Source organism: Motacilla alba, chromosome 2 (assembly GCF_015832195.1).
Source record: "Motacilla alba alba isolate MOTALB_02 chromosome 2, Motacilla_alba_V1.0_pri, whole genome shotgun sequence".
NCBI classification, from domain to species: Eukaryota; Metazoa; Chordata; class Aves; order Passeriformes; family Motacillidae; genus Motacilla; species Motacilla alba.
Genome location: NC_052017.1, coordinates 54,493,771 through 54,519,204, shown reverse-complemented (window position 1 = coordinate 54,519,204; position 25,434 = coordinate 54,493,771). Strand labels below are relative to the sequence as shown.

Here is a 25,434-nt window from a genome sequence, read left to right as displayed (position 1 = left end):
CCAGTTCCAGGAGAAAACGACAGTCTCTCACCTTTTTGGGACACTAGTCCCCCCCCACATTTCACCCCCTGGGGCCGAGGGGTCTCGAGAGCACCATCACCTCATCACCTGTCGTCTCCGCTCACATCACTCCTTTGGCACCAAGCCATCGCCTCCCCCTAAAATGCAGTCTCTGTATTACAGGAAAGGTTCTGTCCATGGCCATACAAGAAAAGTCCAGCCAAAAGCCACTCCATCATCTCCTCCCACCTAGAATTCTTCTCAACTTCTCTCAGTCATTCTTCACTTGCACAGCTTGCATCACACTTGCGCATTTCCTCTTATTTTATCCCTATCTCTCTTCTCCTTCAGTTCCCGGAGGATCGGCATTTGCAAGGTTTCCATCATCCCACAGAAGGGTTAAAATCACAGTCTCTACTCATCCAGAACTCCCACACTGGCCCTGCCGGGCACTCTTCTCGCCGCCCCCCCTTCTCCTTCTCGGCCAGGCCAGTGCTATCAAACTGGCATGCTTGCTCTCTCTCTCTCTCTCTCCCTCCTGAGAAAGGGGGGCTGCCCAAAGCCTCTCAGAGTTCTTCCACCCTTCCACCTCTGTGGGGAACTCACTCTTGTCCTGACGGGGCCTCCCTTCTCTGCCCAAGGCTCTGGCCTACCTCCCTCCGGCCTCGTGGCCTCCCCTCCCCCGCCCAGCCCGCAGCTGGGCAGGGGAGGTCTGACCTCTCCATCCACCGGAACCAAGAGAGAGTGTTCCCCTGGGAGTTCTTTGCTTTTACCCCTGTATTCTCAGAGGTGTATCCATATCCTCAGTGGCCAAACCAGGTGCCAATATTCATATCGGAGCACCTATTGGTTTGACCACCACCTCCCAAAAAACTCACTTCCTCTCAAACCACGACACACTTGAAAATCATGACCTTTCAGACAGTTTTTAGTGGCCATCCAAAATCTGAGTAGCTGAAAATCATTACTTGTTCTAGAATATACGTGTGTGTATATATATATATATGTATATGTGTGTGTGTGTGCGTGTGTATATATGTGTATATATATATGTATATGTGTATGTATATATATGTGTAGTCTTCTATTGTATTCAACACATGTGCATATATACATGTAATATGCATAAATGTAAGAAGATACAAGCCAGAACATTTGTACTACACAGACTGTAAATGGCACCTTGCATTAACAGGCCTCTACATGTCACCATAACTGCAAAGGCTACTAATATTACTAATCTGTCATTATGCAGAACAGCAGAAAATTCCTCATACTACCTCTACCCACACCATTCTGTCATGTTATGATTCTATAAATGATCACACACTCATTCAGCTAAGTTAGTCTCTAGCTTTGTTAATTTACTGTAAATTGCTCTCCCTGTGAAAATCCTATGAACATGCTTGAGAGACGTTTAAATAGGACCCCCTGTACAATGGGTTACTCTGCCAACTTTTTGTTTTCAGCACAAACCACTAAATTTCTCAGAGGCAAGATATAACCACCAGAGAAAGCATGCACGTTATTTCATGCTTTTTAAATGCTCTGTCTGCAACAAGAAAGAAATTACTGCAGGATGACTTTAATGTATTCTGAATATTTGAATGTGAATTACTTTTTTCCTGCTACTTTATAGGTTGAGCAGAGGCAAACCCATAAAGTAGAAATGGTTTTTCATCATGTAAGATTATACCACTCTTGAGAAAAAGTGGCAGGAGGACATTTCAGAGTGTAACAGCTGTATGTAAAACATATCATGTACACTCCACACACATCACATCCTAAAAAGCCTGCAGGATTTTTAATAGGGCTGTACGAGAATACCATGTTGAATGCATTGCATACATAGGGATCATCATCTCTGACTTTCCCTGCATGGTGTAGGGAGATTTATGAGAATACTTGGGCCTGGTTTGCAGCTCCAAGAAGGAAGTACTAGTGGAAAAGGTAAAAACAACACATTTTCCCAGAAACACTGAGAATAACCAAGAGCTGCCCATGAAGCCAAGTCACCTGGGAATGGTTGGAGTTTCTAGGAGAAATAATATAGATGCTGCCTCAGCACATTCCTGTTCTGCTATCATCTCTGTTTCCCACCTTCAGGGTACTTGCAGCATCATCTCTGCCAATCTGTAGCTACCCTCAGAACATGGCAATTTCTAGCAACCCTTTGAGGCCTTTCAGAAACTGCAGCAGTTCAGCAAACTTTTAGCAAACAGTTTAAGAGTTTAGGCCACATTACCAGTAACATAAACTTCAGAGGTGAACTGAAAGCCAGTAGCCCCTTCTAGATTTATCCTCAGCCCATTAACAAGCATCAAAGGCAAGACCTCCCATTTTTTTCAGGGCCCTGTACCCAGCACAAGGTGTCAGCCTGGAAGAAGGAAATTAAATACAATTTCAAAATGGGCTGGACAGGACAGTTGAGGACCAAGAACCAAGTGTTGAGGACCAAGTGGATATTAGCAATTGATGTGGGGTTAAGTATGTGCAAGTGATAGGAATCTCTTGGAAGAATGAGACAGAAAAACAGGAGGAAAACTGGCTGTTGCTTCCAACAAAACATTATGTACAATCTCCCTGTTGCACTGCTGTATATAAGAAGCCAAGGGCTATTCCTGTATTTATTGATTGACATTTTACAAAATAAGTGTGTGAGCAAATATGTATCTTCAGCTCATTACTAATACTAGCAACACTAGATTTCCACTAAAGCAAAAGAATTATGGTGTTAAACATTATGGTATTAAAACTTAAGGTTTCCAAGCTCTTCCAGTAAGACTGGGATTCCCCTTTTCAGCTAAATCATCAATAGTTGTGGAGGAGGGCCTGGAAGTCAGTAGAACTAAGCTGATACAAAGCAAGGTGGAAGGTGGAATCCAGACGTGAGTGTATGTAATAAAACTAAACTCACATCCAACCTCAGAAAAAGTGTGTGGGCAAGTTGAGGAAAAACATCATGAGACACAAGATATTTGGAACAGCAATTTCACTTTCAGGAAACATGCTCAAGGTCTGAACATAGGCCAGTCATTTCACAAAATTTTTAGCATTGTTCAACTCTGTAATGGATGCCTTTCTCATCATCCCTGGGCTATACTGATTCCAAAGAACTAGGAGTTTGGCTGTGGTCTGACAGAGAGTTTTTACTTATTTTGTCCTGTATGTTTTTTTAAACTGATTTATTTATGTATGAACAACTAAGCAGCAGTTCAAGTTTTCAAACTTGAAAAATAAATAACAGATGTGTTTGTCTGTCTTTGTCGCTAACTGTAGCACATTCATCCTAGTATTATGGGAAAAATGTATGCAAGTATTCTGATTCAAAGATACTGATTCACCCTTTATTAAGTCAACAAATAATTGATAAGCAGGGTTAATGTAACATGTCACACTGAGAAAAAAAGGGAACTGACAAGAAATTCCAGACAAAGTCAGACTCAACAGTAGACAAATAAGTTATGTAAATATGTTATCTGACTACTTGCACCATATGCCAAGAATGTTTAATATTCACAGATAAAGAAATATATTTGAATCAGAGCAGTCTTGTTGATTCTGGTAATAAATTTAAGAGCCACTGAAACAACAGTAAGTAATTTTAAAAATTAACCCAGTTTACACAACTCTTGAAAGATTTAAACTAAAAATAGCAATGATGGCATGGAAAACCATTAGTCCAAAGATCCAATAAGTAGCCTTACAAGGCCATGAGAAGAGGCAAGCGGAAACAAAGTGGAGATGCTAAAGCATTAAATCAGCTTAGAGGGGGAGTAAGCCATAGCTCTGGCTTCTGCTCTTCTAGACAACAGGAGAATGCACCAGATGCATATTTGGCATAAATCATGCTAACCTGATTGGAACACCTTTAGATGTTTTTCTGATGCACTTAATATATAGCTTAATTAACTAATCAGGTTTGATAAGCATGATTCTTGCAACATTGGCCTGGTCTTGGTCCTGCAGCCAATTTGTACATACTTAGCAAAAATTCCCAGAAGTACTGCTCTCAAGAACTAGTGATTCCTACCCAGCTTTGTTACAAAAGCAAAGATCTTCTCATATAAAGTTCCTGACTTACAAAACAGCAGATTCTTTCCTAGACAGAGCTGTACATGCCACATGTACACAGTAAGAAGAAAAACTGACCACTTGGTATGATTTAACTCTGAGGTACTCAGAAGGTTCAGGCCTAGGAATGAATGACCACCACCTTACACAAAAATCAGCTTATCACTAACATTCATGTGCTCCCTATATATTGGCCTCTAGCAGATGAAACCCAAGAAAGAGTCACTGAGAAGTACTTTTCCTCTCCCTATGACAAACTGTGAAAGGCTTAACCAACATATGAGGCAATATATAATGCTCAGGGTATGTCTCTATTTTAAAAGACCCTGAGATCACTTGGCATTTGATGTTCCCTCAGCTAGGTTCTATCTGTCTATACAGTACATCCTTTTCTGTATTAAATACAAATAAGCCCATGTTTGTTCTTTACCTAATTGTTGGACTTTCCCTATGGGCTGTGTTGATGTTAGGATGAGGAGCTCTGAAGACTGTGCAGGTAAGTACATTCCCTGTAGGGCTCAAACAACTCCTGTGTTTTGTTTCAAGATGTTTGAATGTATCAGAAAGGTGTCTAAGATCTAAACTCTCTTTTCAGCAGTGGAGTAAAGCTAGGACTTTCAAGGGGATGATTTTCCTTATCTGTTGTAGACAACTGAAGATTAATGGGTCATTTTCATTCAAAAAACCTCCTGAGGGGTGGAGGAGATATATTAAGTTAAGCAGAAGATGTCATTTGTTTCCAAGACATCCTCAGAGTTTCCTCCAAGAAATGGTTTATTGATACTTTTGATACCACCTGGTACCTTACAAAAGACTGGAATGATGTACTTTCAAAGACAGGAGAGGAATCAAATACAAGATGCTTATTTTCACTCTGATACATGAACACAGAGGAAAACCCTTCTGTCACCACATATACACAGATACCATTGTTTTAAATGCTTCCTTGGTTTTTTTTTTTCCTTCCTTCATTTACACCACAAATCTTGCACATTAATTAGAGAAGAGAAAAGCTAGTCCAAGAGTCAGAATTTAAAACAGGACCATGTGTTAAAAGAATTTACCAAGCAGTTACTGTCTGAATTTCTTTCTTCATTGTTTTTGGCAGGAAAAGCTTTACCAATGGAAAAATTGTGAACTCCTACACTCACTCCTTCAAAAGAAGCAAAAAAAATGAAAAAAAAATCATTCAACAGGAGGAGCTTCCTTCTCTAGCTAGGAAGCTTACAAAAAAAACAACTATGCATATATTTTTCCACACCACAGCAAAACTCCTGATTACTACATGATTACTCATGATAATCTGCCAAACTTCCGGCTTCCTTCATCATTCTGATAACAGATTGTTTATATATCCATTCTAATTCACATCTTTCTTCATCTGAAATTTCTTTTTATCAAAAGGCAAATAAGCCATCTTTTTCAAAATTGGAATTCACATATTCAGCCAAAAAATAGGACCTATGGGCTGTTCACAAAGTAGCAACAGTTTCAGCTGACCAAAATAGAAATCAAACTGCCACTCATTTGAAAGGCCATGATTTTTTGTTGGGACACTGTTGTAAAATTTCAATACCTAGGTAATTTGACAAATTTTACTTTAGTTTAGAAGCTAATCATGAGCAGGCCACAACTGGACAACAATATTGTTGCTGTGGCCTGATTTAATATATGGATCACAGTGGGGTTTTTCCATGTTTCAGTGGTCTTGATTTCTATATTATTAGACTCTACTGAAACACAATTATTTGTTTTTACATTCAAAATGCCTTTTCCAAGAACATCCTCTTTAGAATTTTCAAAAAAAATCCACTGCTTATACAAATACCATAGCACTTTCAAATCTAGAAGATTTGGTCAAAACAAGTGGAAAATGTCAAAGAATTTGTTCAGATGTGGTTTCACCTAAAGATCTCAACTAGGAAGTCACAGAAAAGTTTCTTCAATGTTAAGAAGTTTTGCTCCATCTTCAAGGATGCATTCAGCAATGCAGAAAAAGATTATTTTGAAATACTGAAAATGCTGTGAGCTCTGACCAAGGCACAGCTCTTGTATGGGCCATGGCATTTCTAACACTGCAGAGACTGATAAGAGACTGGGTGAGCCGAGCTGCAACCCATGAATAGGACTCTCTGAGTTTGTCATCTCTTCAGATTAGCAAGAGGTTTTATTTTAAAATATTGTTCCTTTTTTGTGCTGGTGAGTGCTTTGCCTGTTAAATGAAGTTTTTTCCCACTTCTCTTCAAGGAAATCTTTTCCTGAACCAGTTGGGGGAGGGGCCACTTGAATTTGCTTTCTAGAGGAAAACCTTTTGAGGTTTTCTCCTAAATTTGCCCTAGATCAGGACACCTGGGCAGCCTTTCCTGTGTAACAACAGAAATTTAAAAGTCAGCAAAGTTCCTCTTCAGTTCATCATGCTGACATTAGGAACTCCTTCTGAGCTGCTTTGCAGTCCTCCTTTCTGCTCCTGTCTAAAGGCAACTGTGCTATGATGGACCACAGTGTATGCTTCTGCCTCTCCTCACAGCCATCCTGGATGTGGAAGATGTACTAGTTTCTTATGCAACAGACAGGCCTCCTAGGCAAAGCTAGATTCAGTTGATATCACTGAGGTGCTCTACACTGGGGATGGGGCAGGGAACACCTCCAACTGCCTAAGCAAAAATGTTTTCAAAGAGTCATTTAAAAAGCAATAAAGTGAAAGAGGCACGAAGGTCAGAAAGTACCTGTACAATTTTCTATACAAATTTCTGTACAATATATTCCCTGGAATGAGTAATTTCCTCCAGTAATCTAGCTATGTTTCTAAATATGGTGCCAAAATATGTGTATGCCAGTGTGTGTGTAAGTCATTGAAATGAAGAGACTACATGCAGGATGACTAACACAAAGGGCTAAAATAAATCTTGCTGTAAGTGCAAAATGTTCCTGAACAATCTTTCTGTCAAAGGCCAATTCATTTTACTTTTTTCTTTCAACATTCACAGGAACAGATCAATCAACTTAAAAGGCAACCTGTAAACAGAATTCTCTTCAAATTCTTCCATTAATTCATTCAGTTTTTCTTTACTTTTTTAAAATCTTACTGATATCCAGCTATCATAAAGGCAAAATCCAGATCTCTCTTGTGTAGAAAGAAGTGTGAAGTGAATATGCCAAACATAATAGGACAACTGGAGGACTTATCTTTGACCTTGCAAGAGAAGGACTTTTTATTTTGCTCCCTAAACAAGAAGTCATGGGAAGGGTTGGACCAGGAACTGGCAGCCAGGGCTAACTGGCCCATTTAAAGTTGATTGGTTGAAAGGTTGTCCATTTAAGGGGTCAGGAGTCAAAAGACTAAAGTTCAACCCACTTTTCACTCTCTGTAAATAATTCTCAAGATTTAAGTTTAGAAGCCTAGGGAAAATCAGGGAAACTAGATGGTTTCTGTATAATCAGTGGAGACTGGCAAGTGCTTCTTCAGAGTTGCTTCTGTGCCTCTCTTCATTAACTGTTAGAGTAAGATAACATGGGAATTTAAATATATTCCATTAATAGCAATTACTAAAACACTAATTACTATACTTAGACATCAAGAGTTACATGCAAGGAGGGAGCTTGGCAAAAAACTGAGAACAGTATTTCTTTCCCTCTTCCCTTCAAATTCCCTTTTATATCGTTGCCTAGATTAAAAACTCTTTCTGAAGAGACTGTCTGGCAACATATGCATCTTACTTTCCTACAAGATTCTTATCTCAGTGATGGTGATAATATAGTTTTTTATATTCTTGGTACTGATTCACCGAACAGGCTCTGCTTGGTCCCTCCAGAGGAGGGAAGAGGATCATCCAGTTCAAACAGACAAATTCGGTTTGCAACTGTTAATTCCTCATAATTGCATTTACCTTCAATGAAAAGAAAATAAACCAGAAGGCAATAATCTGATCCAGTTCCATAAAGCCAGCACATGAATAATCCTGGACACATGATTAAGTTATGAACAGCTTCAGGAAATATTGTGGTTAATTTAGTAGGAACTCCCATTGTGAAAATCTTCTTGACAATCCTAGAATGCAGCTCCTTGGCTTCCAGCTAAGGTCTGGTAGTGCTTCCCTTGCCTTTGTATAGATACACAAAGGAAATTACTGACCTTTAAGTTCAAAACCAAAAACATACACAAATATAATGAGCACTGTTTTTCTTCCTGGAAGAATAGATAACCAATGGCTTGAAGAGTGGAGAATATACCTTTATGTTAGGAGTACCTTCTCTTCTTGTGTGAAGCTCTTCTATGTCATTATCTAAACTATTCTATCACAACACTTTTACTAACAAGCTGAGGTATTTAATTTATTATGTTTTTAACCTGGCTGGTTTTTAACCTTCGCAAGAATGCAAATACAAAAATTCATAAAAACAAACAGGTACTAATTTGAATTAAGTGTTTCCAAAATATCATTTACCATTGCAGAATGTATTTACTACGTAAAGCCAATGTCAGAGGTGAAATTTCCTACCTAAAATTATTTGAAAATTTCTAGTATCTTCTATTCATTAAAAATTAATAGGGATGAAGTTCAATTGTTTTGGTTATTTTTTTTCCTAGTTTTCTTACAATTATTTATTTTTTTGTTTACTTCTGGCTTTTACTATTGATTCATTCCCTTTGCATACTGGGGGCTTTCTTGGGAGAAGTGCTGCAGAAACTGCAGTGCTGCGCCCAACAGCCCTTGAATTGCATCTGAACATCTCTAAGGCAGAACTACAAGTGTCAAAACATCTCCATGATATGAATTTGTCTTTAACAAAATATTAAAATAGTTTCTGGAATAAAGCCAAAAGCTCAGAATGGCAGGAACAGAGGAAGAATGAGGGCTGTCATTTTCTCTAAGACCAGCAGATAATACTTCCTATTAATACCTCCCAGAGATACACTGTTCCAGTGAGCCATATGTGACTGTCCTCCTGCTATTAATTTTTGTGCCTGAAAGACTAGCTCAATCAACACAATATGAGAGAGTTTGCTCCTGAAACTATCTTGGGTAGTTTATGTGTATGTGAGACAAACTCTAGTACTTTAACTATGCATTTTGACTCAAAAATTTCACTGCCTTACTGTGTATCAGAGAATGGCAACAGAATTACTAGCTTTAAGATTAAAACCACTATGTCATCAAATCCCACGTTCTGTATCAACAGTGTATTTTAAAGATAAATGACAATTCCTAATCCTCTGTATTAATGACACCTATTCTCAAAGTTTTGTCAACACTGACAGCTAGAATGGCTAGATTATAGGTATAGAGAAAATAATGTCACTGCACTGTCTGAAAGGATTCTAATACCTTACTATCTTTATTGAAGTCGAGATTCTGGGAATAAGCAAAATACGCAAAACCTTGAAATATTTAATGATTATGCTTACAAAAATTGTCTTGGAGAAACAGCTATTGTAAACCATTTTCTAAAGTTCATCTCCTTTTAGGTTTCCTTGTTTAATTAGATCTATTCTATGAAAAGTTGAAAAACTCCATGATTTCAGTTCCCTTTTCAGTCAATAAAAACTCCCTGGGAGAGAGCAGTAGGAAAGAGAGTGGGATGCCTTCTCTGTTACAATAATAAAACTTGGGATACATTGGTTCAGTGCCTGGCTCCGACACAAATTTCCTGTATGCAGTCAAGCAAATCTTCTGGCATAATTAATATAATAATTTGGTGTTATTAATATTATAATTATGTACCTGTAAAGCAAGGATAACCACTGTCACAGACAGGATTTTCTTGGCTCACATTTATTAACATGCTAGAGGTATTTAGAAAGTCACGTAGGAGAATTCTACTGACCATATTCCCAAAATCAGTAGTCAAAATTACTGGAATGCCAGCGTGTGTCAGGCAGACATCTCATAAAAACATACTTGCCTACTACCTGCAAAGAGGTCTCACAACATCAGTTTAACATTTCTACAAAAACATATTTCAAAGTACAATTCAGTAAAATAATGTGCAGAGCAACGCAACCTGTTGTTGGGGAAAAGCAATACAAACCCTGCTAGCATTTATTACCACAGTGCTCAAGACCACACCACTCAGCTGGGACCTCCTTTATAGAGTGACTGACTTTAGAGGAGATACAGACATCTGGGGAGAAAAAAAATCCATTAGGAAGACTTCCACCCCTCTGTGTCTGCTGTGAACACACCCTCTCCTACAGCACACGAGACCAGGGAACAAACAAAGAAACGGGTCAGGATACTTTGGCAGGCAATGCGTCAAAGGAAAGGTGATCTTCTGTATATAAAGCTGGACTAAATAAACATTAACAAGCAATGCCACAGAAAATTACACATATGTTGGAGAACTAATTAAGTCTGGTTAGCGAATTGATTCTGTCTATACACTACTATTGCTTCATACAATATTCCCACATGTTTCTCAGTCATTCTGTCTTTACTACCCATCTGTAAGCTCATACCTTCCAACAGCGAAAATCTTGGAAACCTGCTTAGAAAGATCTTTCAGATCTATATTTACACATATTCAGTGACACTGTTACCTATATAACAGGTAATACTTTTCAACTAAAAGGCTAGAAAAGTAACCAACAACATGAAAGTATAATACTTCCTTTCAATAATCCCAAAAAGCTGGTTTCATTTCACAGAGGCAGATTACTCTGAATTTCAGCAATAAATTTACCTCAGTAGTAAGGTCTTGGTCTTTTGGCCACCACAGTGTAAAGATGGTATTTAAGTGGTCTAACAAAGGTTTTGAATTAAATAAATAAATATATGAATATTAGAAATTAAATCTAAGAATTTGTCTATGGCAGTTTATGTTGAATTGAAATTGAGACAAAATGATCTTTTGAAAAGCACTGTGTTGAGAGAAGAACTTCCTCTATTATTTACATTTGTTAAAAGAACGCTTAAAAAGAGCAAATTATAACACGGACTATAGCAAAATATATATAGATAATGTATTCAGACCTAACTGATAACCACAAAAAACAACCCAGGGAATCTGAGTCAGCTTGAGAAAGCATCCTACTGATATTATATACACCATTTAATCCTCCCTCAGTCAGGCAGAACTGATTAAGAGACAATCCTCTTTGCAGGTGTGACTTGTGGAAGTGTTCTCTATATTTCCTTCAGCATTAGCCTGACCCAGTTTTACACAGCATTGTAGGAAACCAGGAACATACAACTGGCTGTCTTTGCCCTAGCTGAGGGAAAACACCAATAGCTGGAGGGGTTCAGCTACTTATGATCTGGCCACAGATGCAAAGAACCTTTGATTATCTTAAAAAGCAACTTATTCACTGAGTTTTGGCGGACTTTTGTTTCAGTTATCAGCAGCTCTCAGTGCCTCTGTGTTTAGAGTACATTATAACATACTCACCATCATCTGCTGAATATGAAATATTTCGGCTCCAGTGGCAGAGAGGCGGTTTGGAATCGAAATATCAAGAAAAGCTCCAGGAAGAGTGCTTGGTCCAGCATTATAAACCTGTAAGAGAAAAAATGAATACAAATAAAATTACATACTTGACTTCTCATAAATGGGAAACTACTGTATATTCAGAGCTGGGAGTACAGATAAATTTGAAGAAATAAAAGTACTTTGCAGGCTTTTCAATGTCTTCAGACTAAGACTTCTTTTTCAAGTGTCAGAATGAAGTCAAAGGATTAGCTTACCTAACAGTCTTCAGGCACAGCTCACATATGAAAGGAGAAGCAGTTTTGCAGGATAATTGCCAGCCATCAATACAAACAGTATATTTTATATACAGAGATATTGTTAGTACACTGAATGTTTTGGTAATAAAATCTTGAAGGCTACAAGAAATATTACTGTCTCTCAGTAAACATTCTCATTTCCATCTGTTAACCACTGCATGATATTCTGCATATGTTTTCCTTACAGAGCAGAAGCCAAACAATTACTGTGACCGCTGGACTGTGGGCTTTCTGAGTGAGTTGCCCGGAAATGCATGTGAACAACTTCCATTCAAGTTCTGGCATTTTCAATTAAATTATACTTTTAGTAGAAAATATTAGCTTTCTACCACTCCCCGGCTCCCAAAATTTCAACAAAAGCTCAAAGAATTTCCCATCCACCACTGAATGTATCCAGTGAAAATTCCAAAATTTATGGAGTTTTGCTGAAGTGAAATAATCCATGGAAAAAATTTAATTAAATTAAGTTTTCATTAGTATTTACATTTTTTTATTAGGAAAAATATTTTCTGGTTCTTTCTAACAACACAAATATAAATGCATTAAAAACCATTAAAGTAAAAACATGAAACCCATTACAATATTTATCCACACTGACATACTACTGTGAAAAGATGTAACATGCAGTTGTTAATTGTGTAAAGTACAAATATTAAAACCAATAGGTTTTCATTCTTCAAATACTGTTTATATTTGAAGAAATGCCTGACTGATAAACAGAACTGGTTTGCAATGCCAAATCCTCCTCGCAAAAGCCCTGAGGCTCCAGGCAGGGGGAGAAATCCCATTAGAATGCAGTATGATAAATGCTGCATGAAATACAAACATGTTTAGTGTTAGACATTTCAAAAACTTTGATTATCTCACTAAGATCAGATATGAGTTATTGCAGAAAAGGCATTTTCTCTTTCCTTGTTCATATTTGATCTAGTAGAGATTTTCACATGTAGAAACTGCTATAAAGGCCCATACTTTTGTAACTCATCTCTTTCTCTTGGTTAAGGAACTATTATTTTTCTCCATCTGGAGAAGTTAAATATTTGGCAGGAAATAATTGAGCCAAGAATGATACAAACAATGCTTTGCCTATTGTGAAACTACCTTTTCTCTGTGATACCTACAGTTATAAGGTTTACCCCATTATGGGAGAGCAGATGAATAACTTGTTATGGTATAATTTTCTACTTCTGTATGGAAAAAAATATTACTATTGCAACTGCTAAGTGTGTGCATGAGAGCATTTGGTACAAGAGCATTTGGTAGGACAAATGGTGGCACTGCCAATACATAGATTCTCTCTCCCTTCCCTGTTATCACTTTGCTTTACTGAAAATATTTATCTAGTTAAAGCATCAGTGCATCCATTCTTCATCTGGATTAACCAATCACTGGGTATGAGGAGGAGGAAGGAAAGAAGACCTACAAACCCCCAAGAATGAAACCAAAATCACAAGAATTAATAGCCTGGTTCACAAAAGCTTTTATGTCCTGAAATCCTGCTTTCAGTCCTTCAATAAATAGCTAAGGGCACTGTATAACAGTGGGGGCTTAATTGCTGTGAATCACAATCTGTCCATGGAGACAGACATGTTATTTGTTATAAACTGAGTTTTCAGCCTAGGAAAACAGAAAGAAAAAAGACAAAACACTATTTTTCACAACAAATGAACGTACCTCTGCATGACTTATCATTCCCTAGTCCCATCTAGCGGTCAACAAGGATTTGTAGGGCTTGTAATAGATGCAGTTACAGCAGTGAAACACAATGCCAGTTAATGTTGGCCACATCACAAGAGTTTCTTATAATAATCCATCCATATATTTTGCCACATCAGGAACTCGTCTAATTGCCTTGTGAAGTGTTATATGTAAGTAACACTTGAATAATGCTGAGATGCTATGAGGTATTTATTAAAAGCTTCTCACACCTGTCTTTTTGATGACGTTGTTGAGTCAGGGATGGAAGGAAGACTCCAGTCTTCAGGTGGATCAGAAGGCAAAAGCATTTAAGGAAAGTAGTGGGTCTTTTTATAAAGGGACTTGCTAAGGTGATACTTGATTGGTCTCAAAGTAGAAACATCTCTGTCATGGTTTGAGAGGAAGTGAGTTTTTGGGAGGTGGTGGTGGTCAAACCAATAGGTGCTCAGATGTGAATATTGGCACCTGGTTTGGCCATTGAGGATATGGATACGCCTCTGAGAACACAGGGGTTAAAAGCAAGGAACTCCCAGGAGAACTCTCTCTTGGTTCTGGTGGATGGAGAGGTCAGACCTTCCCTGCCCAGCTGCGGACTGGGCGGGGGAGGAGAAGCCACGAGGCCGGAGGGAGGTAGGCCGGAGCCTTGGGCAGAGAAGGGAGGTGAAGGCCCCTGTAGGATAAGAGTGAGTTCCCCACAGAGATGGAAGGGTGGAAGAACTCTGAGAGGCATTGGACAGCCCCCCTTTCCCAGGAGGGAGAGAGAGAGAGAGAGGTGCCAGTGCTACCTTGAAATTTGATAGCACTGGCCTGGCCGAGAAGGAGAAGGGAGGGCGGCGAGAAGAGTGCCCGGCGGAGCCAGTGTGGGAGTTCGGGAAGAGTAGAGACTGTGATTTTAACCCTTCTGTGGGATGATGGAAACCTTGCAAATGCCGATCCTCCGGGAGTTGAAGGAGAAGAGAGACGGGGATAAAGTAGGAGGAGATGCGCAAGTGTGATGCAAGCTGTGCAAGTGAAGAAGAACTGAGAGAAGTTGAGAAGAATTTTAGGTGGGAGGAGATGATGGAGTGGCTTTTGGCTGGACTTTTCTTGTATGGCCATGGACAGAACCTTTCCTGTAATACAGAGACTGCATTTTAGGGGGAGGCGATGGCTTGGTGCCAAAGGAGTGATGTGAGCGGAGACGACAGGTGATGAGGTGATGGTGCTCTCGAGACCCCTCGGCCCCAGGGGGTGAAATGTGGGGGGGGACTAGTGTCCCAAAAAGGTGAGAGACTGTCGTTTTCTCCTGGAACTGGGCGAAGCATCCTTGAAAAGGGAAACCCTAAAAGCAGCTCTGGTCCATGTGCAGTGGTGAGAGCACTGGACATGGAAGGAAGAAGTCACGAAGGGTGGTGCTGAGTGACGGGGAAATACAACTGGACTCGGCTGTGTTTCCAGGGGAAATTGCCTGTGGTGCAAGAGGGACTCCTCTCTCCTTGATGAAATGAGGAGTGATTGTTGGAAGGGTGGAGATGGACTGAGTTGACTATTTGAAGGGTGATGGACTGGTAAAAATCTAAGGTTTTGTTTTATGATGTGGGAAATTGAGTGGGGGGAGGAGAAACATTTTGAAAGGTTTCCATTTTGCTCTGTGTGTTCATTTTATTGTAGTTATATGATAATAAAGTTTTTTTTTCCTTTCTTTGTTCATAAGTAGAGGCCTGCTTTGCTCTGTTTCTGATCGCATCTCACAGTCGACACCAGGGAGAATATGTCTTCATGGGGGCGCTGGCATTGGGCCAGCGCCAAACCATGACAATCTCACACCATTGGTGAACTATGAATAGCACACTTTGGAGAACCATATCTATAAACAATGGTTACAGAAAGAGAGATAATAATTGTTTGAATTCTTTTGCCCAAGTTTCCCACAGCTTCTAGACAGTTTCCAGGATTTTTCTGGGAGAACTATGCCTCTCTATGTTCAGAGGATATGTAATTACTACATTTAGTGTCCTTATCTCTTCCCTATACTGTACTGTTATCAGTAGTGCTATAAATATTTTCATGCTGGGGCATTTAGCAAGCCTGAATCCCTAGCACAGATATGTGTTTGCTCTCTTGGATAAAGGCTGCTCACTCCTTTGCTAAATGACCATGCCGTTAAAAATAATCACTCCTCCACTTTTAACCTGTGGCTTCATCCAAGATGTGGCACTTGAGTAACTAGGGCTCTTTACCCAGCATGTGAAAAAAGGTGAGAGAAATAAACAGTAGGAGCTTTTTTTCCCTATGGAAGTAAGATGCCATGTTTTCAATTCCTGTCATAATATATTCAGATAAAGGATATATGCCATCCCTGCATGCTGTAAATATGGTATCCAATCAAGAATGCATTGTACAGCATTGTAGTGGGATGCTCTGCTTGAGTGGGGGTAAAACAGCTCAAACTAAACCCTATTTGTGAAAGTTACCCATGATGGATGGAGAAGAGTAGTCATGCTGACTTTGGTGTTAAAGACTGACGAGGCTTGTGAGAAATGGATTTGTAAGGGATTCTCAAAACCTGACAGAAAGCACACACACAGTCTTGTACCTCTGTATGCAAACACTGAGATAAGGTGGCCTGAATTAGGAAGGCCATGGAATAGAGATGACATTGTTGAGAGAGAGATAGAACTAGAAACAAGTTTCAACAAGTTTCAAAATATGGCCTTGCAAAAACACCAGATATTTTAGAGAACTGGAACTATGAAAGATGCATTGTAGCAGACCACATGGGGTGAAAATATAGGTGATTGGTGTTAGAAGTACGAACATCATTGTGTGGCAAAAGCAAATAGGCTGAAGAACATAAGCTATTATAACCAGGAAATAGGTTAGCTTCCGATATAATGGCATTGACTTTTGCATCTCTTATGTCTCACCCTTCAGCAAGACTGATAAGAGAATAAAATCTTTTAAAACATCTCTCAGTTGCCCTGTCTCTGAAAAGCAGGGACTACCAACAGAGACTGACTCATCAATCCCAAAGTTAAACATTCAGACTGCATTTCCTGACAAAAACTGGTACCAGTGAGGATGTGATAGGCAATGTTCCTGATAAAGGAATCAACAAGTCATAGTACAGATAACTTGTCTAAAGCTGCTGAGCTGGCACAGCTAGCCTAGAAACATATGAGTGACAGTTGATCACTTTATACTATAAAAGCTCAGTCCCACTTTTTATCAGTATGGACTTCTAACACACCACTTCCAGGAGAGAGTCTGGAGATTCTTCCCTTGAGTGGAGATTTCTCTCAAGGTTTCTCCTTGAGGCTGAGCAAAAGAGATTTGCCCACAGTTGTTGTTATTACCAAGTACACCTACATAACCTTCAGATAAAAACAGTTGACCCAGTTGAGGCTAGGATTGGATTCAGCAGCACCTAGATTCCTCTCTGAGAAGAAGTTTAGAAAGCAAGGGAGTCCTTTCTGAACCTCATAACTCAACAAGAGGGTCTTCTTTATAAACCTTGTCTGAAGCTTCCATTCTGCCCATGTCTGTGATGCAAAATCATGCACAAAAGCCCTTACCACACTCAGAAAAAACAAGAATGTGCTATCAATCAGGAAAGCAGTCAAAATAAGGACAAGTTTTACCTGCAGTGTGAAGTTGAGAGACTGGAAAAGGCATTCATGGTTTTCCAACTGAACAAAGTTGGAAGCTGCCACAGAATCACCGTAGAAAAATGTTGTAGGGAAGACTTCTCTGTAAGACCAAGATACAAATTTAGTGAGCTGAATTTATGGCCAAAATGAAATATATTTGTGTCTAGCTGAATTGCACCCCTCGCTTTCTCGTCACGTGAAATTCTATGGGACCATTTTACATTAATCTATTTTTTGTGATTTGATTTCCTTTTGGCAACATTAGATTACACAAGCAGCATCTCAACTGACATGGGTTAGTATCCCACCAATGAAGCAGACTTATTTTGATTACTTATCCTCTTTTCTCCTTTCCCATCACAAATCCTCCTCTCTGGAGTCCCCTGACATGGTTGATTTGCTCAAGTCCCATAGCTTGGATTAACACGGGAAATCATGACACTAACAAGTTAATCTGAAGAAACAGTATCTAAGAGGAATACTTTAAGTTGCATGTTCACTAAAGTAACATTTCAATTTTATTTAACATTAACCATTTTTAACATAGCATTTCAGGAATAAACAGTTAATTACATAAGTTTTACTACCTTTATTATTAAGCAGATGATTAAAGGAAAGATTAGAGGGGGATAACCTGCTTTCAACTAGAGTAGAGCAGTTCAAGTTTCCTTAACCACTCTTATCATCTAATCATACAGTAAAATGCAGTAGGATTTTATCAGAAATTATTTGGAAACAAAACACAGTACCTAAAAATCCTGCAGAAGAGGACTAGGAGTGCTTTAAGCATCCTTTATGTCTTCTTTTAATCTCAGGCTTCGCCAGTATCTGGAAAGGGTCCTGGTGTAATTTCAGACAAACCTTAGTCCTCCCTACTGCCTAAAACTGTGCTTCCTTCCCAGGTTTTCCTCTGGAATCAGTGCACTTTGAGACAGGATTTTAAGCCTGTTTAGGTACATTTCCTTTTATCCTGCCTGCATCCTATGCCAGCGATTGCTAGGGGAAACAGTGAAAGACAGATTTTCTCCTCCCATTTACAGTGTTATGCCAGAAGGCTTCTCCGAAATATGGTACAAGCCATTCTGGGCTATTTATAACCAGGAATGAAGTTTGCTCCTCTAGATTCAAATGTAGGACAATTAAACTAATAAAACAAGCTTCAAAAATATACTGTCCAAAAAGAAGAGCATTACTAATATTACTATGCCTAGGAATGTGCCCTGCAATAAACACAACTTTTCTCTGGCTGCTGGATTTTTCTGTGAATTTCAATTAACTAAGGTTTGTCTATGAGAAAGAAAAATATAATCCACACAGGCACTTAGGTGGGGCTTAAAAATTCAGAGACCTTGTGCTTTAAAAAAGTACATTCCAAAGAGAAAGAAATCAATTTTTATTATGTTTTGGCATGCAGTATTCTATAGGTAACAAAAAGAGATCTAAAGACACAGATGAAAGCATTCATGTCTGTAAAGCTGAATAAAAATCCATCTGTATCAAAGCATAAAGAAATGAGAGTTCAATATCTAAAGAATTTGTAACAATGAAAGTATTCAAAAACTTCCAGAGCATGCTGCTGAGACTGTACTCTCAATACAGAGATTTTTGCCCTTGCTAGTCATCTTATGAGGTTTGACAGTGCACTTCCTTTCTCTGAGCAGGCTCAAACAAACCTTTTGCCCATTCTGACTGCTGTGGTAGTAATTAAGGATTTTATTTCTATCCAACAGGATGAGCTTTATGAGGAAAACCAGTCTAGGCCTTGAATCTGAGTTTATTCAGCTTTTCAATCAAATCACATGTCAGTGCACGTTAACTTTTTTCTACACATGCAGCATAGTGGTCAAGGGAATATTTGACTTCTACTGATGCCAACCTGCATTGATCATTTAGACAATACCTGTAGTCTTGAGGTTGCCATAGATGAGACATTGACCCTGTGGGGACACTATTGATGAGTTTTTGCTTCCCCAGTTTAGGAATTAATGTCAGCTTTCTCAGTCTACATGAATACTAATTCATCTCCAGTGACCAAGTCCTCAAATTTCAACTCAAAGCACTGTTTATGCTAAGGAATGGTCTGACTGTTGAGACTGACCACAAATCTTTCATTCTAGACTTTAGATTGTGATGCCAAGTAGAAGGGAGGAGCCCCAAGTTCAAAGGCAGGAACTCATACACGTGCAGCCTAAGCGAGAGGACACAATGGCAATATGTTAGACAAGTATTTCAGTCAAAGGGTGAGAGATGTCCTGCAGTTGGTTGTCAGATGCCTCACAGAGTAGGGAATAGAGGAAGTAAGAAAATAAACAGAAGCAGAAGCAAATTCTGTTTGTGAAATTAAACAGAAAGGCAAACAGCTAGACTTCACCAATCTCCTTAAAATTCCAGAACATTTGACCGTAACCTCTGGCCTGGTGACTCTCAACCATTTCCTTAAAGACATGCCCTAAGGAACAAGATGTGGTTTATTTGTTCTTTTTAAATTTAATTTTAAGGTCCATCATATCTACAGCTTCACTTAAATTTAAACACAATCACTAAAATACATACTATAAATGTGATGGTAACTAATTAGCATTAATTAGGAAGTAGTGAAAATGAGGTACAGTCTTGAAATGAATAAAATTTCCAGGTATTGAATGAGATTGTCTGAATGACCAGAGTCTGGGAAACAAGGAAAAAGCAACAGCCTGGCTACATGTAAACAAAGAGAACAATTAATTTTTTCACTGGAAGACACTCAGATGTTATTCTTAGGTTGATGCTGCTGCTGCTGATGATGATGATTATTGTTGTTTTTTTTCCATTTGGTGACTGATACTTACCCATTGATGGATGAGTCCACCTCATGCATCAGGGGCACAGACAGGATTAAAGTATTATCATGCAGACATTCAGTGCGTTCTAGGTTTCCACTATGTCAGAAAGGAAAAATAAACATACTGCAAATAGACAGCCTTTGTAATATATCACAGTTTCACAGTCACCACCTCTCTGCCTTGTACCCTGAGCCTCTCTATTGGAGTGATATCAGCTCCTTAAGAAAGTTCACCCAACCTTGGAGAGGGCACACACAAAAAAGCATGAGTTTTGTGGCTGTGACATGAACAGGCTCATTAAAAAAAAAAAGTATATTGGAACAAGGTGTGAATTCAAATGCCTGTGGGAAACTACAGCACCCATCATACAAAGTGGAGAGAAACAAGAACATTTAGACTTCCATGCAAGGGCTCATTTTCTCCCAATTTGTGAGGGACACACCTCACACAGGGTCTTGACTCACCAAATGAATAAATGTTTTCAGTGTACCTGCACTGTACTATAGAACCAATTTGTCACCACTGCAAGAAGTTTTTCGGGCAAGACCCTCGTAGTGAACTGGCCATAACCTCTCAGCAATTTCACCCTCTCTTTCCCCTCTTCCTGTACTTAGCTGCCAAAATGAAAGCACTTACACTTTACATTGTCAAAGGCAGTTGCCTCAGCCAGTCAAAACCAAAATGAAGAAAGGAAAAAAGCGAGCAATTAGCTCTCATTTAAGTCACTTTGTTTCAGTGTGAATACTTTATGTATGAAGTCTGGGAAGGGTTCCTGTAATGCATGTCTAGCACACAAACCTGCAACTATTCTAATTCTGATGATGAGTCTGCTTGTTGGGTGACAGCTCAAAACAACAATCTTGAAAGATATGTTACATGTATTTCCAATTTCTTCAGTAGTACTCTGGAATCACTTTTGCCTTGCAGTTCATTGGATTTACTCACAAATCAAACTGGCAAAACAAAAGATATGATCATATTTATTTGAGGACAGTATCACTGAGGCAACAGCAGGCAATAACATCCCAAGTGATACCATCCAGATTATGAGTTGCTCAGATTACAAAAAGAGAGCCTGTTGGCTATATACATGCTTACCTACCGCTCAGCTTTCTACAACTGACACATTGCCTATGTGTGCTGATAAAATATGGCCCAGATAGAAAACTCCACAAATTTTACCCCTGGGAAAGAACCCCACTTAATAAAAGCTTTTCCCCTGAACAGGCTCAGAGGAGAGTCTGAAATTGAGACATTTCTCATCCAACATAAATACCAACACCCTATGGTGGCACACAGAATAAGCAAAGAGAATTCTACACAGGGTTCATAGATATGTTCTTATCTGTTTCAAATGGAGTAAAGGTACTGTCAGAAAAAGAGAACACAACTCAGTGAATCTAGCTCTAGAAAAACAATTCACACCTGGAAGCAAAAAGAAGGTTTGTTGTTTTTTTAAAAACAGCCAAATAGTGTAAGAGAAATACAATGTGATGTTTAATTCTTTCTCCAATTGTTCCAATACTGAGCCAGCCTCTTGTCACAGATTCTACTGCCAAATTTGCAGCTACATGGGACAGGCTCAAGTAGATACTTGAAAGGCAACACTTGCTTTCCCATGACAGCATGACATAGCTTCCCTGCCCAGCTATTTCTGTCAGACTAGCTCCAGGTCTGTGGGGAAACAACCTAGTCTGATGCAGCACAGGTACTTTCTCTCAATTTCCTCATAACTGACTTTACCTCGGGGCCCCCTGCAACTCTTGTGGTAGAAAGATTTTGTTACACTCATTTGACAGCAAGGGAATTAAGCAATTTGCCTAAAGTCACAGAGGAAATGGTAATCAGCATTGAGACCTGCATACTCTCTTTGGAGGTTCACCTAAATCCTTCAAAACAACTATTCTCTCTCAACCTTCTACAATGAGAAACTTTCTCGTAGTATCTCTAAGCATGCACTCAATGCGTAACAATTACCATTTATTTCTTTGCTCATCTAAAGGCACAGACTAGTACTTCTCACTGGTAGGGGACAGATATATAAGAAGTGAGATTACAGAGGGAAGTCCTGTGCTATCCAAGGTGGGAAAACACTAGTTGTGCAAATTTAAAGCACTGCTGACCCATCTTTGCACTAACTGGCATTCACCTAGCAGATACTGATGTCTCTGACTGAGAAGCATCACAGGGTTATCTGAACACATGATGAACATCTGATGGAGAATAAAACTTCGCTAACATGCAAGACATGGTGACGTGTCTCACTTTCATTGTCTCATACCAGTCCTATGTGCTGCAGGATCTTGCTCCTACCTACAGCTGTTACTGCAGGGGAGGACTCTACCTTTTAAGAGCAGTCATTCAGCAGCTGCTACATCTTATCTCTCATCTCTACCTTTTGTAGAGGTGTCATCCCATTTGGGAGGAAAATTCAGACTGAAGATCCTGATTTGGATACATAAGGATATGAAGTTGACTCATTTACACAGTAAACGGGAGGAGGAACTAGTCAAACACCCAACACTTCAAAGCAGCAGTTCATGGCCAATGTTAATACAGCTGCGCACTGGTTCCCATACAGACATTGAAGTGCTTGTTACTGAATCACCCATGCAGTATGCTTCTTCATGGTACATCATCTTAGAAGGCACAGAGCATGTATCACACCTTTTATCCTGCCCAAGACAAAATGCCTATGCATGCTTATTTTGCAACACTCTACTTCAATGCCTACTTGAAGTGCTCTTTGGGAAGTACACTATCTAGATGTTTTCCACAGTCTGTCATGGCTCGCTGAAGATCCAGAGTGGGGAAAAATAGATACGTGACTTTAGAACCTAACACTGGGATCCCTAACCATGTGATTAAAGCATTTATCTTTTTTGGTTTGCATCCCAGCATGTTTATTTCAGTCAAATGCTGGAACAAATGGGTTGGGCTATCTTGTGTCGATCATCAACCGCAGCTGAGCTGAGCTTGATACATGGTCAAAAGAGATAGCCACTGAAACACAAGAGCCTTTCAACTGAGAGAATACAGAATGATCCTTCAGAATGGCAACTGCCTGGCAAAGAAAACCTATGTATGATCTTACTTTTCAGGAAGCTTCAATACATACTTCCTCTGCATCACCAAAATATATGCATTTAGCCCCAGTAATTTAACCTAATTTACTACACATATACATATCTACAGCTAACATCATGTAATTGTCAAGTACATGTAATGCACACTTCATGGAACAAAGAATATCTAAGTAATCTTGACATATAAGGGTCCCCTTACCTTTGGGCAGTAACAAGGAAGGTAAGTGTTTCTTCCTGCCCGGTCAAATGGCTTGTGTCAAAGATCACACTGAACTCATACTGCACAAAGAAAAAGCCATATTTAGAGACTCTGCATATTGTTTCAAAATGTATTTATTCTGAAACCTTATTTATATTTTACTGGCCTAATTTTACAAAAGTGGCATATTTTGATATGCGTAAGAGCACTTCTACTGCAAATTACCTTTTAAGTCTTAGTAATGGTGTTTCTCTTCAAATACTACAGAGTTTGGGTTTTCTTTCATTAAGAGAAGACCTTTACTAGAATTGCCATTCAAAGATATTTCCTGAGGAGATCATCTGCCTGGGAATGAGTCTTGCAGAACCTGAGGATCACTACCTGAAACTATGTCAGAACCACTCTGTATCTTATATGTTGATTAAGAGATCTTTTGGGGTAATAAAGGCAATGCCACAGGGCTGCACTTGGAGACTTGGAGCAAGTGGCACAAGCTAAAGCAGCATTCAGGACACACATCATAATGGGTGAAAACAGGTGCTAATTTTGAAATAAGAATTTTACTTTGGTGGATTACTTCTCCATGTAATTTTTCTGCCTAACTCCAAAATAGACTTTGGCCAAGTGAAACAGTGTCCAAATCCATTGTAATTTCAATGGCTTACATTCTTACATTCTAGATAATACTTTGCTACTGCATGTATTTTTTCAATTCCATTTTAAATATTTTTACTTTTTCAAAATAGCACAAAAGAGTCAATTATAAAAACAGAAAACAAAAACTTTTATATTGGATAAAAAGATACATCAATTCAAATGGAAAGGATTTGCTTTTGAAATGGAAACTTTCTGAAAAATTTCAGACTTTTTTTTTTCAGGTCATCCTTAAGTTATTCCTCATTTTCTCACCTTTCTGGGTTGGTCATTTATATAGATCATTTTAGTGGCAGAAAGAACCCAGCTGGATTCTTTAATGTGAAAGAAGACAAACTCACAGAGGCAACATGAGTAAGACAGAGAGTCCATTTCTAATTTTTTTGCAGAGGAAATATATAAGTTTTCCAAAGCTGCAACTTTTGCACCATTTTTCAAAGCCATTTTATTGCAGTGCCCAGAGCACTGTCATTGGCCCTGTCTGGTGGGAAAAAGGATAGCTAGTCTCTGTAACTGTGAAAGGCTTGGATATCTGGCTTAGCACGCTAGAGAAAGTATCAATCACAGACATTTAATAGAGCAGTAGGCTTTCCAGCTACTCTTTGAGACAGAGGTAAATGGACCAATATTCTGCAAATGCAAATATCACAAAGTTACCCTAGATTTGGATCTCATGAAAGGAAATCCCACACTGCACTTGAGGAAATCTGACTCCAGTAATTCACAAGCAATGCCCAGCTCCTCCTGCAAGAAAACAAAAAATACCATGAGATTACAAATTTGGGGAGAAAAATAAGATTGTTAAGAAACACCAACATGATTAAATACTATGGAAAATTAAGTATTTCCCATCATAGCACTGTGTTGTACTTCCTTATTTCACTTTAGTCAGACCAGCACTGGGAAAAAGACAGCCATAAGAACCTTGCTCTAAGAGATAGATCATGAGGAAATACTGCATGACTAAATACATTAGAGTCAGGGGGTCAGCCCAAATTCTTGGATAACTCAGTTATTCCCTCAATTTAATAAAAGAAAGCTTTCAAATTATCAAGAATATAGGTTTTCTAAGGTAGTTTTTTCAGGTACCTGTACCACGAGGAGAGAACAGCGTTGGGAGACAGTGACCAAGCCATGCGATACACAGATGCAGAAGAGAAAGTTAATCTGGTTCTGGTGACATTCAATGCCCTGATCTCTTGCCCTGGTCCACAAGGTGAGTCATGCTGGTATGGATACTAACTTTAAGTGAGACAGTGTCACAGATAAAGTAGAGGAATGAGCATCTCCTCATGTTAAACATTGACTGTGGACAGTCAATAATTCAAATGCAAAAGGTTAGAACAGCCCTATCCTGCTTGACTGGTGACTCCACTACAACAGAAATTCTTCTGGTGAATGGAGTGTTTCATTGCTCCATAAATTAAGTGCCTAGCTCCAGATGAGCATATTCCCATTACAAGATTATCAGGAAACAGTTTAATACTCTGCCACTGTGGGCAAGTTCATCTCACTAAACTTTAGGAGTGTGATTTAGCTCTAGAATCT

The 25,434-nt window shown here is 39.0% G+C and overlaps 1 protein-coding gene across 3 annotated transcripts in view; it reads right to left on the bottom strand.

The window, feature by feature from the left end:
- ITGA9 (integrin subunit alpha 9) overlaps window positions 1-25,434 on the bottom strand; it is a 237,722-nt gene that overhangs the window by 51,357 nt on the left and 160,931 nt on the right. For all 3 annotated transcript variants that reach the window (XM_038123406.1, XM_038123404.1, XM_038123395.1), the window contains exons 19-23: window positions 24,544-24,630; window positions 23,233-23,312; window positions 19,954-20,043; window positions 17,117-17,225; window positions 11,461-11,568 (exon numbers count right to left, since the gene is read on the bottom strand). In XM_038123406.1, the coding sequence (XP_037979334.1) occupies window positions 11,461-11,568; window positions 17,117-17,225; window positions 19,954-20,043; window positions 23,233-23,312; window positions 24,544-24,630 (474 nt within the window). The remainder of the gene's footprint in view (window positions 1-11,460; window positions 11,569-17,116; window positions 17,226-19,953; window positions 20,044-23,232; window positions 23,313-24,543; window positions 24,631-25,434) is intronic.